General features: G+C 39.2%; 2 protein-coding genes across 4 annotated transcripts in view; one reads left to right on the top strand and one right to left on the bottom strand.

Moving 5' to 3' along the window:
* The window catches only part of SLF1 (SMC5-SMC6 complex localization factor 1), a 42,625-nt gene extending 41,092 nt beyond the window's left edge, over window positions 1-1,533 (bottom strand). Inside the window, exons 1-3 of the mRNA XM_042823019.1 lie at window positions 1,321-1,533; window positions 1,088-1,201; window positions 840-915 (exon numbers count right to left, since the gene is read on the bottom strand). Coding sequence (XP_042678953.1) covers window positions 840-915; window positions 1,088-1,201; window positions 1,321-1,533 — 403 coding nt within the window. The remainder of the gene's footprint in view (window positions 1-839; window positions 916-1,087; window positions 1,202-1,320) is intronic.
* Window positions 1,534-1,615: 82 nt separating this feature from the next.
* Window positions 1,616-12,137, top strand: part of KIAA0825 (KIAA0825 ortholog) — a 229,984-nt gene continuing 219,462 nt past the window's right edge. For all 3 annotated transcript variants that reach the window (XM_042823068.1, XM_042823066.1, XM_042823069.1), the window contains exon 1: window positions 1,616-1,690. The gene's annotated coding sequence lies outside the window, so the exon portion shown is untranslated. The remainder of the gene's footprint in view (window positions 1,691-12,137) is intronic.

The following is a 12,137-nucleotide window of genomic DNA, read 5'->3' as shown; positions in this document are numbered from 1 at the left end:
GACCAGGCTGCCCAGGGCCCCATTCAATCTGGCCTTGAACACCGCCTGGGATGGGGCATCCACAGCCTCTCTGAGCAACCTGTTCCAGCATCTCACCACTCTCTCTGTAAAGAACTTCCCCCTGACACCTGACCTAAATCTCCCCTCCCTCAACTTAAAACCATTTCCCCTTGTCCTGCAGTTATCAACCCTTTCCAAGAGTTGACTCCCCTCCTGTTTATAGGCTCCCTTTAGGTACTGAAAGGCTGCAATGTGGTCACCCTGCAGCCTTCTTTTTTCCAGGCTGAACAAGCCCAGCTCCCTTAGCCCGTATTTGTAGGGGAGGTACTCCAGTCCCCTGATCATCTCGGAGGACCTCTTCTGGACCCTCTCCAGCAGCTTCCTGTCTTTTGTACTGCGGGCTCCAGACCTGGACACAGTACTCCAGATGTGGCCTCACAAGAGCAGAGTAGAGAGGGACAATCACCTCCCTGTCCCTGCTGGCCACCCCTCTTCTGATGGAGCCCAGGATACCATTTGCTTTCCGAGCTGCAAGAGCACACTGCTGGCTCATTAAGCTTTTCATGCATCAGAATCCCCAGGTCCTGATTCTGGAGTACCTCCAAAGAAGGAGATTCCACAACCTTCCGCCTCTCCGGGCAGCCTGCTCCAGTGCTCCCATACTCTAACAGTTAAGAAGTTCTTCCTTATCTTAGTACAGAACATCCCTTATTTTATGGCTGTACACTACTGCAAGGAGTCTGCCCCCACTAACTTTACTCCCAGTTCATGAAATGAAAACCGAGTTTAACTGTTCAGTTCTAGTATTGGTTCCTTGAAATTTTAGCAAACCTACTTACCTGCAGCACAGGCAGCTAGGAACTTTTCACTCTTGCAAAGCTTTTTTGCTATAAGATGTGTGCAGTTCCTGTATTTCTAATTAAAAACAAAACAAGGCAATCACAACAACAGCTTTATCAATGGAAACATTTACCTTTTTTTGTTGTTGTCGTTATTAATACATAACTCTACATTACTACACCGTGTTTTACTTTATAGCTTGCTTTCCCTTTCCGCCTTAACCATCACGCGCTTTGATAAAAAATACCTTATTATCAACAAAAACACAGTCCAGTCTGAGTAACATCTCACGCAGTGCTTTTTTCTCTTTCTTTCTAAATCCAGTGAACTGGATTCTCCATTTCCGGCCGCCATCCGCCGCCTGTTAAGAAGCAAACAGACCGAGTCGCACACAGAGCACACGTTACGACGATCGTATTCGTGCCCTCACCGGCGCTCCGAGGACACGGGAGGCACACCGTGAGGAGCCGCGTTACCCACCGACACGCTGGGAGCTGCCGCGCTGCCGGAGGACCCGCTGAGGACCGCCGCAGGCCGAACGCTCACGGCCGGGCACCGAAGCCCCGCCACAGAGCGATCCCGGAGGAGCTCCCTTCTTCTTCTTCTTCCTCTCCTCCTCCTCCTTCTCCTCACAGGCGAAGCCGCTCGCCGCCCGCCCCGACGCACGCGGACCGCGGGCCCGGCAGGCGCCATCCCGCCTGACGCCAGGCGCACCGCTCCCCTCCGCTTTCCCGCCTTCCCCTGCCCCGCCCCCGGATGTGGCGGTGCGGCCGTTCCGGCCCGTTGTCACTGACGCTTCGCGGTCGCTGGGGCTGCTGCTGCGGAGTCGAGCGGGGAGCCCGGCCAGTGCGTAAGTGACCCCGGCTGAGCCGCCTTCCCCTACTTCGGCCAAGCCGCGGTGCCGAGCGGGAGGCGCTCCGAGACCTCCTCTGCTGGCGGCGGTGTGGGCGAGGCCCACGGCGTTGCGCACTTCCCGGCTCCTCGGGCGGCTGTAGCGGGGCCAGGGTGGGGGGGAGGGGAAGAGGAGGAGGAGGCGGTGGTGTGGAGACAGGCCTCCCCTGCGCTGGGAAAAGGGACCGGGAAGGCGGGGCGGGAGGGCTGTGCTGGGAGTCACGCTGGCGCCGCCTCAGGGGCTCGGCCGTGCCTTCTGCCACTGAAAATCACGGCTCTCATTGCTCGCAAGAGTAGGAGCTGGTCTTGCCGAAGACGCTGATAGAAGCCGAGCGGACCGCGGTGTAGAAGCAATAGAAATGCAGCCTCTAGCCCGGGGGTGCAGGTGCTCTGTGTCCTTCTCTGAGGCTCAGGATCTCCCAGGTCTCTGTTCCGCTCACACTGGGTGCTGGAGCACAAGCTGGGGCAAACTCATCCCTATCGAATTTAGTAACTTTTTTTTTTTTTTTTTTTTTTTTTAAACTACGAAGCTTCCTAAAGTAGTTTAGCATTCTAATTGTACATCAATTTCGAACTTAGAAATACTAGGATGGCAGTTGTTTTTCAAAGTGTGATGCATGGCTCTTGGTTTCTTGCGTCGCCTCAGACAGAGAATGGGTTGTACACGAGAAATAGTTCAGTGCATCATAATGAATAAAATAGGCTTTGTAGAACACTTTCTTTTTTACACTTGCAGTTGAGAAGTTGAAGGCATGCATCCTGGTTCACAAAGAAGAAAAGATTATTTGAGTTTTTTTCCTTAGAAAATTGAATCTGCTTTCTCCCCCTCCCATACAGTTTGGAGGCAGCAGTGGACAATTCGCTGCACACTGAGACAACTGTTCTTTTCTGAAGTTGTGTAAACTGAGATATGTAAGGCAACACTTTCTGAAGTGCTGTGTACAGCATCCTAGGAGAAGAAGCAAGGCTTTGAACTCATCACTGCTTTACAACAAGTATTCTAGGAGGAAATCAAACAAATATTTCAGAAACAAAAAGCAACCACTGGGCTTTAGACATCTAAAATTTGGCTGTACTTTGGGCACCTGGTTCTAAACCTGTCTGAGCTTGCCAACAATCAAAAATAGAAAATTAAATTTACCTGGCTTCGTGAGCCTTGTGCTGCTGCTTATAAAATATTCTGGTACCCCACTGACTTAGTGAAGATGACGGTGAGAAATTTATTTTCGATTCCAGTCTATGTTCTGATTTAATGCTGCACGTAAGATATGCAGCCATGCATTGAATAACTGTGAAGGAAAAACATTCATCCTGTCTGTAGACTCGCTGCTATTGTAACAGCAGGGTAAAGTTATGCAAAAGCTGTGACCGCTTGTGAAGACCCAGTGAAAACAGATTTAGGTTGCTGCTCTTACTGCTTAATAAAGTTTTTTATTATCTAGTTTCAGTAACATTGGAGCTATATTTTTGTGCTCCACAGTGAAGAAGCAATCATCATCTACCTCTGTCATTGGTGTTTATTGTTGGCACTGAAAAATCGTTTAACATCTACGTGAATATTTGGAATCAAATAGCGGTTTCTATTGTTTGCATTACTTGATTGACAGTGGAAATTAGTTGTGCTCTCTATTATGTACCTGTTTCACCTTTACACCTTCCCTAGTGAGTCATCATCACTCAATAGGAACTAGTATTGATTTTCATAATTGAAATGCAGGAAGTCCCAGACTTGTTTGTTTTTCAAAAACATAATTTAAAGTTTAGACTATGCTTAATTTGTAACCTCTAAATAATATTTGTTTGTTACTTGAAAATTTTCCGTATTAGAAAACAAGAGAGGAAAAAAATAAAACTGTCTCAGAATAATTAATTCTGTGATTATTTACTCATCACTCTTCAATTACTTTAAAGTTAAGTGTTATTATTAACAGTTATTAAGCAGTGGTAACTGTAGTGCTATGCCACAGGGCTCTTAACAGATTAGAGAAGTCTTCAGTGTTCAACACTGTAAGGAAGCTACCTGCTTGTGTAATAACTGTTGTCTTTAGAAATTGATATTTTTTTTCTTGAGTCTGATACAGAAAGTCAAAAGAAATGAGAAGTCAAGCGTTTCATGTTCACTTAAAAATATATTGTTACTGAAGTGTAACTTTAAGACATTAAGACTATGTTTTTTACCTTCCTTTTGGTGATGCCTGCTAAATTTGGGTTTCACTTATGCTCTTTCTCTATTTTTTGTAACAAATCTGAATTCTTTTCTGAATCTGAATTCTTTTTTCCTATTCTTACTGTGATCTGATCATAGTAGTTAAATATTTCTTACACTTTGTTCTTATTCTCATGAGTTAAGATTAGTTCTCATAAATCTAAGGGGTGGACTGTTTAATAGAAGCATGCTCCAGTACCCCTCGGTTTCTTTGTTCTTTCAAGGTGTTGGTCGAATATGTTGTTTACTTGCTCAGTATTATAAACTGTATTTAATCTCTTGGTCTGTGGGTTTTAGATATATTTCTTTACACTTTTTTTTTTTATTCTTAGGGCTATACAAATGACATTCCACTTAAAAAAATACATAATTCTTTATGTGTATTCATTTACTCGTTCACAAAAAGAATTGACTTTCTTTGTTTCCATTCCACATCTTTACCAGACTTCTTTCTGCTTCTTTCTTAGTTTTGTTTCCTAGAGAGACGTGGTTCCTCTCAGGTCCCTCCGAGTCTCCTCAGAAAGGTTGGGAAGAAAATACAGTGAAAATAGTGCTTGTGGATTGAGTTAAGTATAGGGAGATCCTTCACCAATTACTATCACAAAATACTAGGAAAAACTAACTAGTGTAGGGAGAATAATGTAATTTATTACCGACAGACACATCAGTGAGAATGGAAAGCAACTTTCTTTTCTCTGCTGTCTTCTGCTGAGTGGTGCAGAGGAACAGGAATGGGGTTTGTGGTCAGCCTGTAACTCTTCATCTCTGCCACTTGTTTATGGACTTTTTTTTGCCCCTTCAGGAGCTCACTGCCCCATCCACTGCTGTAGAGAGCTCTGCCTGGAGAACCTCCTGCGCTGACCTGAGTGCCTGTGTGGCTGCTTCTCTCCCATTTCTCACCCCTCTCTCCCAGCTGTTGTCGTGCAGCAGTGTTGCCCTCTCTTACATTTGCTCTCCCAGAGTGCATCCAACTTCTCTTGTGGCTTGGCTGTGGCAGTAGTAGGTCCCTGTTGGAGCAACTGGAGCTGCTCTCCTATGGGGCACTGCTGGGCCCTCAGAGGCCACCCCTGCTTCCTCTTCTACCAGTACCTTGCCATGCGATATCTTCCATCATACAGAGAGGTTTAGTGTTTGGCTGATTTACTACACAGTGTGAAAAAAGATTTGTTAGAGCTGTTTTTTTCTGTCCTCTTTTTAAGATTTTTTTTCTACTAATTTTTATACAGTTGTCACTCTCTGCTTGTGTACACATATATATATGTTAAAAAAAAAATTAAAATGGCACATGTTGGTCAAACAGTAATCACAGCTTTGGGAAAACAACCTGAAGCTACACTGAAAAGTCAGACATAAAAACAAAAACAGTACAAAGTGTCTCCACACTGCCTTCTTGTGGAGAAAAATCTAACTTTGTGTCCTGTTCTAAACCCATTTTTTAAGGCTGTCGTCAGTATTAAGCACCGACTCTGGCTTTGTCGTAACAGTGAAGGAAAAGTTTAAAACTTTCTTCTATAGCAATAAATCACTACTAGAATTAGAAGTAATAACATAATATAAATCCCCAGAAGCTAGAATAGTTTGTTAGGAGTTCTTCTGTGAAGTACTTCTTGTTTCTTTCATGTGCTGATGAATACAGGAATGGCAGAACGTGCACTGTTAAATGGTTGCTTTTCTTCAAGCTGTACTGACTGTGTAAACTCTCAATTATCATAACTTTGTGTTTCTGTTCAAAATCATCTTATATGGCCTTTTTTGGAGGAATCAATTATATTTCTCTTATTTAACCATTTTGCTTACTTTCATTTATTTATTTGCTTGTTTGTTTATTTATTTGGGGGCTTGGGGGTTTCTATAAGCTTAGCCTTATGTCCTGGCATTCATCTACTGTTCTGCCAGTTTATGTTATGTTAATGTGTGTTTTGTTGAGAGACAAATGTACATAGTGCAATTCCACAACTTGTTCAGTAACTCTTCTGTGAATGATGTCAAGCTATATCTGCTAGATACATGTATTAGTTCACTTACTAAGAAGTTATTAAAATGCACTACATCAGTGAACTTCAATCATTCATGACTTGTAGTAGATTTTTTTGTTTCTTTTCAAAATAGAGCAGGATGGTGTTTGGTTTTTTTAATATAATACTTTCAAGGGAAGTTTGCCTTAGGATGCTGCTGTATCTTTAGTCTCTTAAAGGCTATAGTACAGTAGTAACTTATGTATTCATTGGTGGTTTTTATCAGAAATAATACTCTTAAGGAGATAGTACTTGCGAAAAATCAATCCACAATCAACTGTCTGAATAATACAAAAAAAAATAGTCATATTAATGTAAGAACATATTGCCATTTGATAGGAGGTTTCTGTTCAGATAGGCTTGAAGGATTTGACAGTCAGTTGAGCCAAATGTGCTAAACACCCAATGTTTTTATTTTTCTCAGTGAGTCGTATGAAGAATTTATTTGAATTGATAAGAGATTTTGCCTAATTTCCGTTCCCCATCACACTTGTGGAATTGGAAGTGAATTGGCATGTTGTTATTCAGAAAATTACTGTCTGATTCTTCTTGTCTTTGGTATACCAAAACTGAGACATGTAAGTCAGTCTTCCATCCAGAGATAACACTCTTTGCTGTGAATGAAAAATACCTTCAGCTGAGGAGTCAGCAACATCCTTTTGTGATTTGTAGTCACAAGAGCTTCTGAGAACTGGAGAGGTCCTCCAAATAACTTCCTAAAAATAATCTAAGGATTGCAGAAAAGGCAGCTAGACCTTTTGCAGAGGAAACACTTTGACAGTCTCTCATACACAGAATGAAAGATTTGCTTTGAAGCAGTGGTGTAGATAAGGTCATCCTTCTTTTCTTCCACTTACCCAGTGAAGCAATATTTATTATTGCAGTAGGTAATTGCTGTTAGTGGTTTCTCCCAGCTGCAGTGTTGGTATTGACAGAAGAACACTGAGGTTGGCAGCACCTCTTGCAACATGATTGCTCATAAAGATCATCATTAAGGGCTGAAGTACCAGCATGCTGAAATCACTGTCTGGGGACAGAGTATCTTTTCAGGAATCTGTGGAGAGCATGAAAGATTCTTCAGGAAATGCATTATGAGCTGTTCTATGCAAGCATAAACTTTATAAGGTTGTTACCCCTGCTGCTGCATTTCTTTCCTGCTGCCCCATTCCCAACAGTATCCTCAAAGATTTGTTAGGCAGTTGTACTGCCAGATTAAAATGAAGCTTAGATATGCAAAGACCTGCTTCCCTGGTGTTAAGAGGTAAACAGAAGCCTTCTTCTACAGAAGCTAAAAAGTGGCTTTGCACTAAGACTTGCTGGTAACAATGGTCAACAAAATATGGATCTTTTCAGTAAAGAGAATGTTGTAAGTGGAATTATTTTTATTTTAGTTCATGAATTCTGGGGATAAGTAGCCTTTCAGACATGTCTTGTGGAGAGCAGATACCACTTAGTGCAGCAAACACTTCCTGTGCTTTGCTGGGTGAAGATTGAAGATTGATGACAGTTCACAGGAGAGTAAGGTCAGTATGATAGAAGGAGAAACAAAAATCTTCAAAGTTAAATGGCAGATGCTATTTAGAATGTCGTTAATCATTAATTTTTGGTTTGAAGTTTCAGAGTTACTTGAAGAAACTGATTTACATAAAATAGACCTAAATAAGCTGTGTTTAGAGATTTTTTTGTGTTTAAATCACAGTGAAAATTTTTCCAAGCAAAATGTACACCACTTAGATTTCAGGATAAGTTTTATTGTGAGCTTGTCTTTGAAAGAGACAATTGTTGCATTGCCTATGTGATTACTGAAATGTAACCCTAACAAATAATATAGTTAGTATTCAAAAGCTTTCTTTTTTACATTTTTTTAAATTGAAGCTCTCACACTGTGATTTGGATTCAAAAGACCACTAGTGATGGAAGAACTTTATTCCTTCTGGGTTGAATAGAAAAATGGCCATGTTTCCTAGGCACTGATAGTCAAAAATGGAGTTTAAGCTGTTTTGAATTCATTACCTGCTGGAAAGCTTTTCAAGGAGTTTACTGCTCTTCAATCTGAGCTTAGGTTTATTTATAAACCCTTCCATAGCCTTTGTTCTTATGCCAGGGTTGGTCTTTACCTAAAAGTCTGAGTAATATGTTTATCAATTCCCCCTTTTAAAACTGTGTCAGCTAGCTAGCTGTCAGCTCAGTGATGTGCCTGATCTCTTCTCTCTTGCAGAATTCGATTCAGTATCAAGTTTAAGTCATCTGAATGGCAATGCAAAAAACTGCCAGAACATTACTCTGCTCTACTTTGCAATTTCCTCCTCTCTTCATTTTTAAATTTTATGTTTGATAACATCAAACCTCTTCATACATTGTTGCCTAATTTTATTTCTCATTAGTTAACATAGGTGAAATAATCAATTTGAGTGTTTCTGCTTACAGTTTCAATTTTAGCAAATACGATAACTTATTTAACTTGTCCAAACATGCTGAAACTATCGAATTTTAAGTTAAAAACATTCCCATTCTGAAAAGGCAACACTGACAAGTTCACTCAAAAGGGAAAAGAGGAATAATTTATAAAAAGAACTGTAGATAATGATGCCATCCAGTTGTTTTAAAGTGCATCTACCTTACCTTTAATGAATTAGATTTGTCAACAGCATATGTTTTATGCACTACTTCTAATGAAGTGGCATACCAGCACTACAGTGTACTTTGAGGTTTATTCCTTCAAAGCTTTATGCTGTCGTAAAGCAGACCTTTTTAAATAATAGATACTAAAAACTACATTTAAATAACATTAAGGTTGTGACACAAACACCAAATGACAAACTTCAGGCAATTCAAAGTTAGAGCTGACAACTTGTCATTAACTTGCATTGTTGCTTTTTAAAAAAGAAGCATGATTGCATGATTTAAGGATTGAATGTCAGACTAACTTCATATTTCTTGGCTTTTGTGGGCTGGAGTTACAACCTTACTGTCATTTTTAATACAGCTTTTTGCATAGCCTCTATTTTCAGAAAAGTAATAAAAGCAATGCAAAAAGTACAGGCTTTGTTCTTCGTTTGAAGTACAGATGAGAAAGTATTGGCCAAAGAATAGGGGCTGATGGTCAGACTTATTTACAGTTCTTTTAAACTTCCTCTTGTCTTTGTTTATTCTTCTGCAGAAATCCTGAGAAAACAGTTATAGGAACTATAATGCTGGGGTGCTGTGGTAAAACTTTTCCATATAAATAATGATTTTTAAGAAAACAGAAAAAGGAAAAAAAAATGCGTGAAAAACCGCAGAATAAGGAATAAAGCAAGAACTGAATACAGGTAGAAAGCATTCAAAATATGTTTTAAGATTACCTAAAATATTGTGAAACAAAAGATCTGAGCAAAATATTTCCTATTATTTCTCATACATACTCTTCCCATTAAGCATAATGGATCTTTATATTCAGGAGCATGCCTGTGTAAACAGTCCTTTCATTCCCTCTGTATGACTGTTCAAGGTCGATGAGTCTGCTTTGTGCAGTCTACCATTTTCATTGTGGTTTTGTTAAAAGACTAGCGTGAACTGGCACTGCTGCCTTGTGGGCAGCCTCCACCAGTTGCTCGCTGCCATTCACTGCCCCATGCCACCACTAGTGGTTGTATAGCTGCCTGGTAAACACTGGTGGGTATGCTTGCAGAGAGCGGAGCTGATGCAGGAGGAGTACAGTATAGTTTTTCTGAGTTAGATTTTATCCACCTGACTTCCTTCTTTACGTTAGTATTTACAAACACTGGCAGGTGCAGCAGTCAGTCTCTACTTCTTAAAATATGATGTTCACCTCAAACTTCCTTTTTATGTTTTGCTATTCAGTTTTGGGGGGGAAACCACAAGATAGGTTAATCTGAATGCAACTTTTCCATGCAGGTCAGAAACAGTAACTCAGTTATGTGATACCTAAAGGTTTCTTTCAGCTACCATGTGCTATTTGGTTAGATTCTGAGGCCTTCTAGTTTCTTAATCTGCAAATGTCTCCTTGTTGCTTTTCTACCTTAGGAACAACAAAGTGAAGTTTTACGCAACTAATGTGATTCATGTAACAGGTAACGACAAAAATGCAGATTTATAAAGTTAAAGCTTTTTAATATTTTGAATTTGGACTATTTTTTATCACTTGGAATTAAGAAGCATTCAGTATTATAAATGAGAAATTATACAAATACGTAGTCACTTAGGATTTTTATTTATGAAGGTATTAATTCCTCAAATATTACCTATTAATAATTTTGGTAATTTCTTTTTGCGAAGGACCATTGAAAAAAGAGTTACTTGATCATTATGCACGGTCTCTTAAAACCAAATATGAGAAGAAAATACAGTGACTCAATTTATGTTTAAGTGTTTGTATAAAATGTACACCAATTTCTTCTGAAATTGAGTTGCTATACTGCACATGTGTTAAAGTTCTAACCATGTGGTAAAATGAGACCTGTTCAAAAGAAGATACTTCTGGCTTCTAATCAAGAATATGTATGAATTTTTATTGATTGAGAAAAATGTTAGATATGCTGCATTTAAAATCAAGAGGTTTTTGGAAGATCTTGGCACTTTGCTCAGATTAACTATTTTATGAGTTCTTACCACTTTATGCCAGATAGAAAAAAAAATGACTAGATGTTTTTAAGTAAGAAATGTGTAGGTATTATTTTCAGATTACACTAGCATCACTTTTTCAAGAAATGTGAAGAAGGTATCTCTTTCTTTGTTGTGTAGAAGACATGGCTTAATTGAAACCATTGTTTTTGAAGTTATGATTTTTATTGTTTCTGAAGGTGCTGTGGTATAGCAGTGCAGCATTCCCTTCTGTTTATTGTATTTGGAGCAGAGTACTGTCTGTTCCATAATACGGAGAACTCTAATCACCTCCCTTGACCCTGGGAGTAAAGGTCAAGAAAGGTGCCCTGTCTCTCAAGTTATCTGAATCTCTTTGTGCAATCAGTCTACGTTTCCAGTCTTTTTATATGCATTGTCATTACTGCATACTGGTACAAAGGTCTAAATGTAATAAAAATTGTAATCGTTCCAAGAAGTGGGAGCTATAGGGAGCTATATCATCTAGTAGTACAGATAGAGAGCTGGATTATTTGAAATATGAATAGTATACTATACAGCGATTTTGATTCTTACTATACCATTTTACTGGGATCAATGAGTTGTGTCAGGTTATGCAGATACAGTGGGTGATGAGGAATACAGCCCACTGGATTCTTTTCATATTACCAACTTATCCCTGGAGTACCTAGTGATATAAAAAATTGAAAAAAATAGCCATTCTGTGATTCTGTGATCTTGCTGTGAACATTAGTGATTATGGAAATCCAGATGTGAGCTCAAACTGTTAGTCCTGTAACTGTACTGTATTAGTAGAAAGTGTAGTTCCTTTGCGGTAGAACTGTGAACACTATCTAGGCATAAACCATTTCTTAAAGTGATTTTATAAATTCATGAAAAACAGACTTTTATTGTTTTGGTGTTTTCTGACTTGTTACCGAATAATCTTTTAAAACACCTTTGATTGGTCTTAAATTACACCTATATATTAGACAAGCAATTTGAGGTATTAAAACAAATATATTATGTGAGGCTTCTTATAGGCAGCATCTTGATCTGTTTTCTTTTTTTTTATAACTAGTAACACTTCAAAATCTGATTGAAACTTTAAATAAGTCAAAATGTTAGGAAGCAGTAGACTTCCCCATGATTAGAGAGTCTAGTGTATCTATGTGAAGAAAATATACTGAAATGTATTATACTTTGATTAATCCACATAAACATCAAATAGAATGCTAATTATACAATACTGTGCTTCATCACAGAAATCAATTACTTTTAAACTGATGTGTGTGAAGCAGCAAGTTACATTATCAAGATCTACTTTGAAGACAAGCCAACAGTGAGGAAAATAATTACAGATCTTGTCCTTTTGCAGAAGGTTATTTGCCTTGAACATATTTCCTGTTGTCAAGTGCTAACCTTTCTTAGACTGTCACTGATGTTGTTGAATATAAAGCTGTCTTCCTTGAGAGTCTGATTTATATTATGTTCTAGAAACAACCATTGGTCAACTGTAGAAAGAAGATGATCTTGAAACAGATCCTATGAGATCTTCTGAATAGAATTTTTTGTATAATCTTATTTTTAATGCAGTTTATTGT

Source organism: Centrocercus urophasianus, unplaced genomic scaffold (genome assembly GCF_019232065.1).
Source record: "Centrocercus urophasianus isolate 14NV4802_14NV808 unplaced genomic scaffold, USGS_Curo_1.0 seq_21, whole genome shotgun sequence".
Taxonomy (NCBI): Eukaryota; Metazoa; Chordata; class Aves; order Galliformes; family Phasianidae; genus Centrocercus; species Centrocercus urophasianus.
The sequence above is the reverse complement of the archived record's forward strand: the minus strand, read 5'-3'. Positions and strand labels throughout refer to the sequence as shown.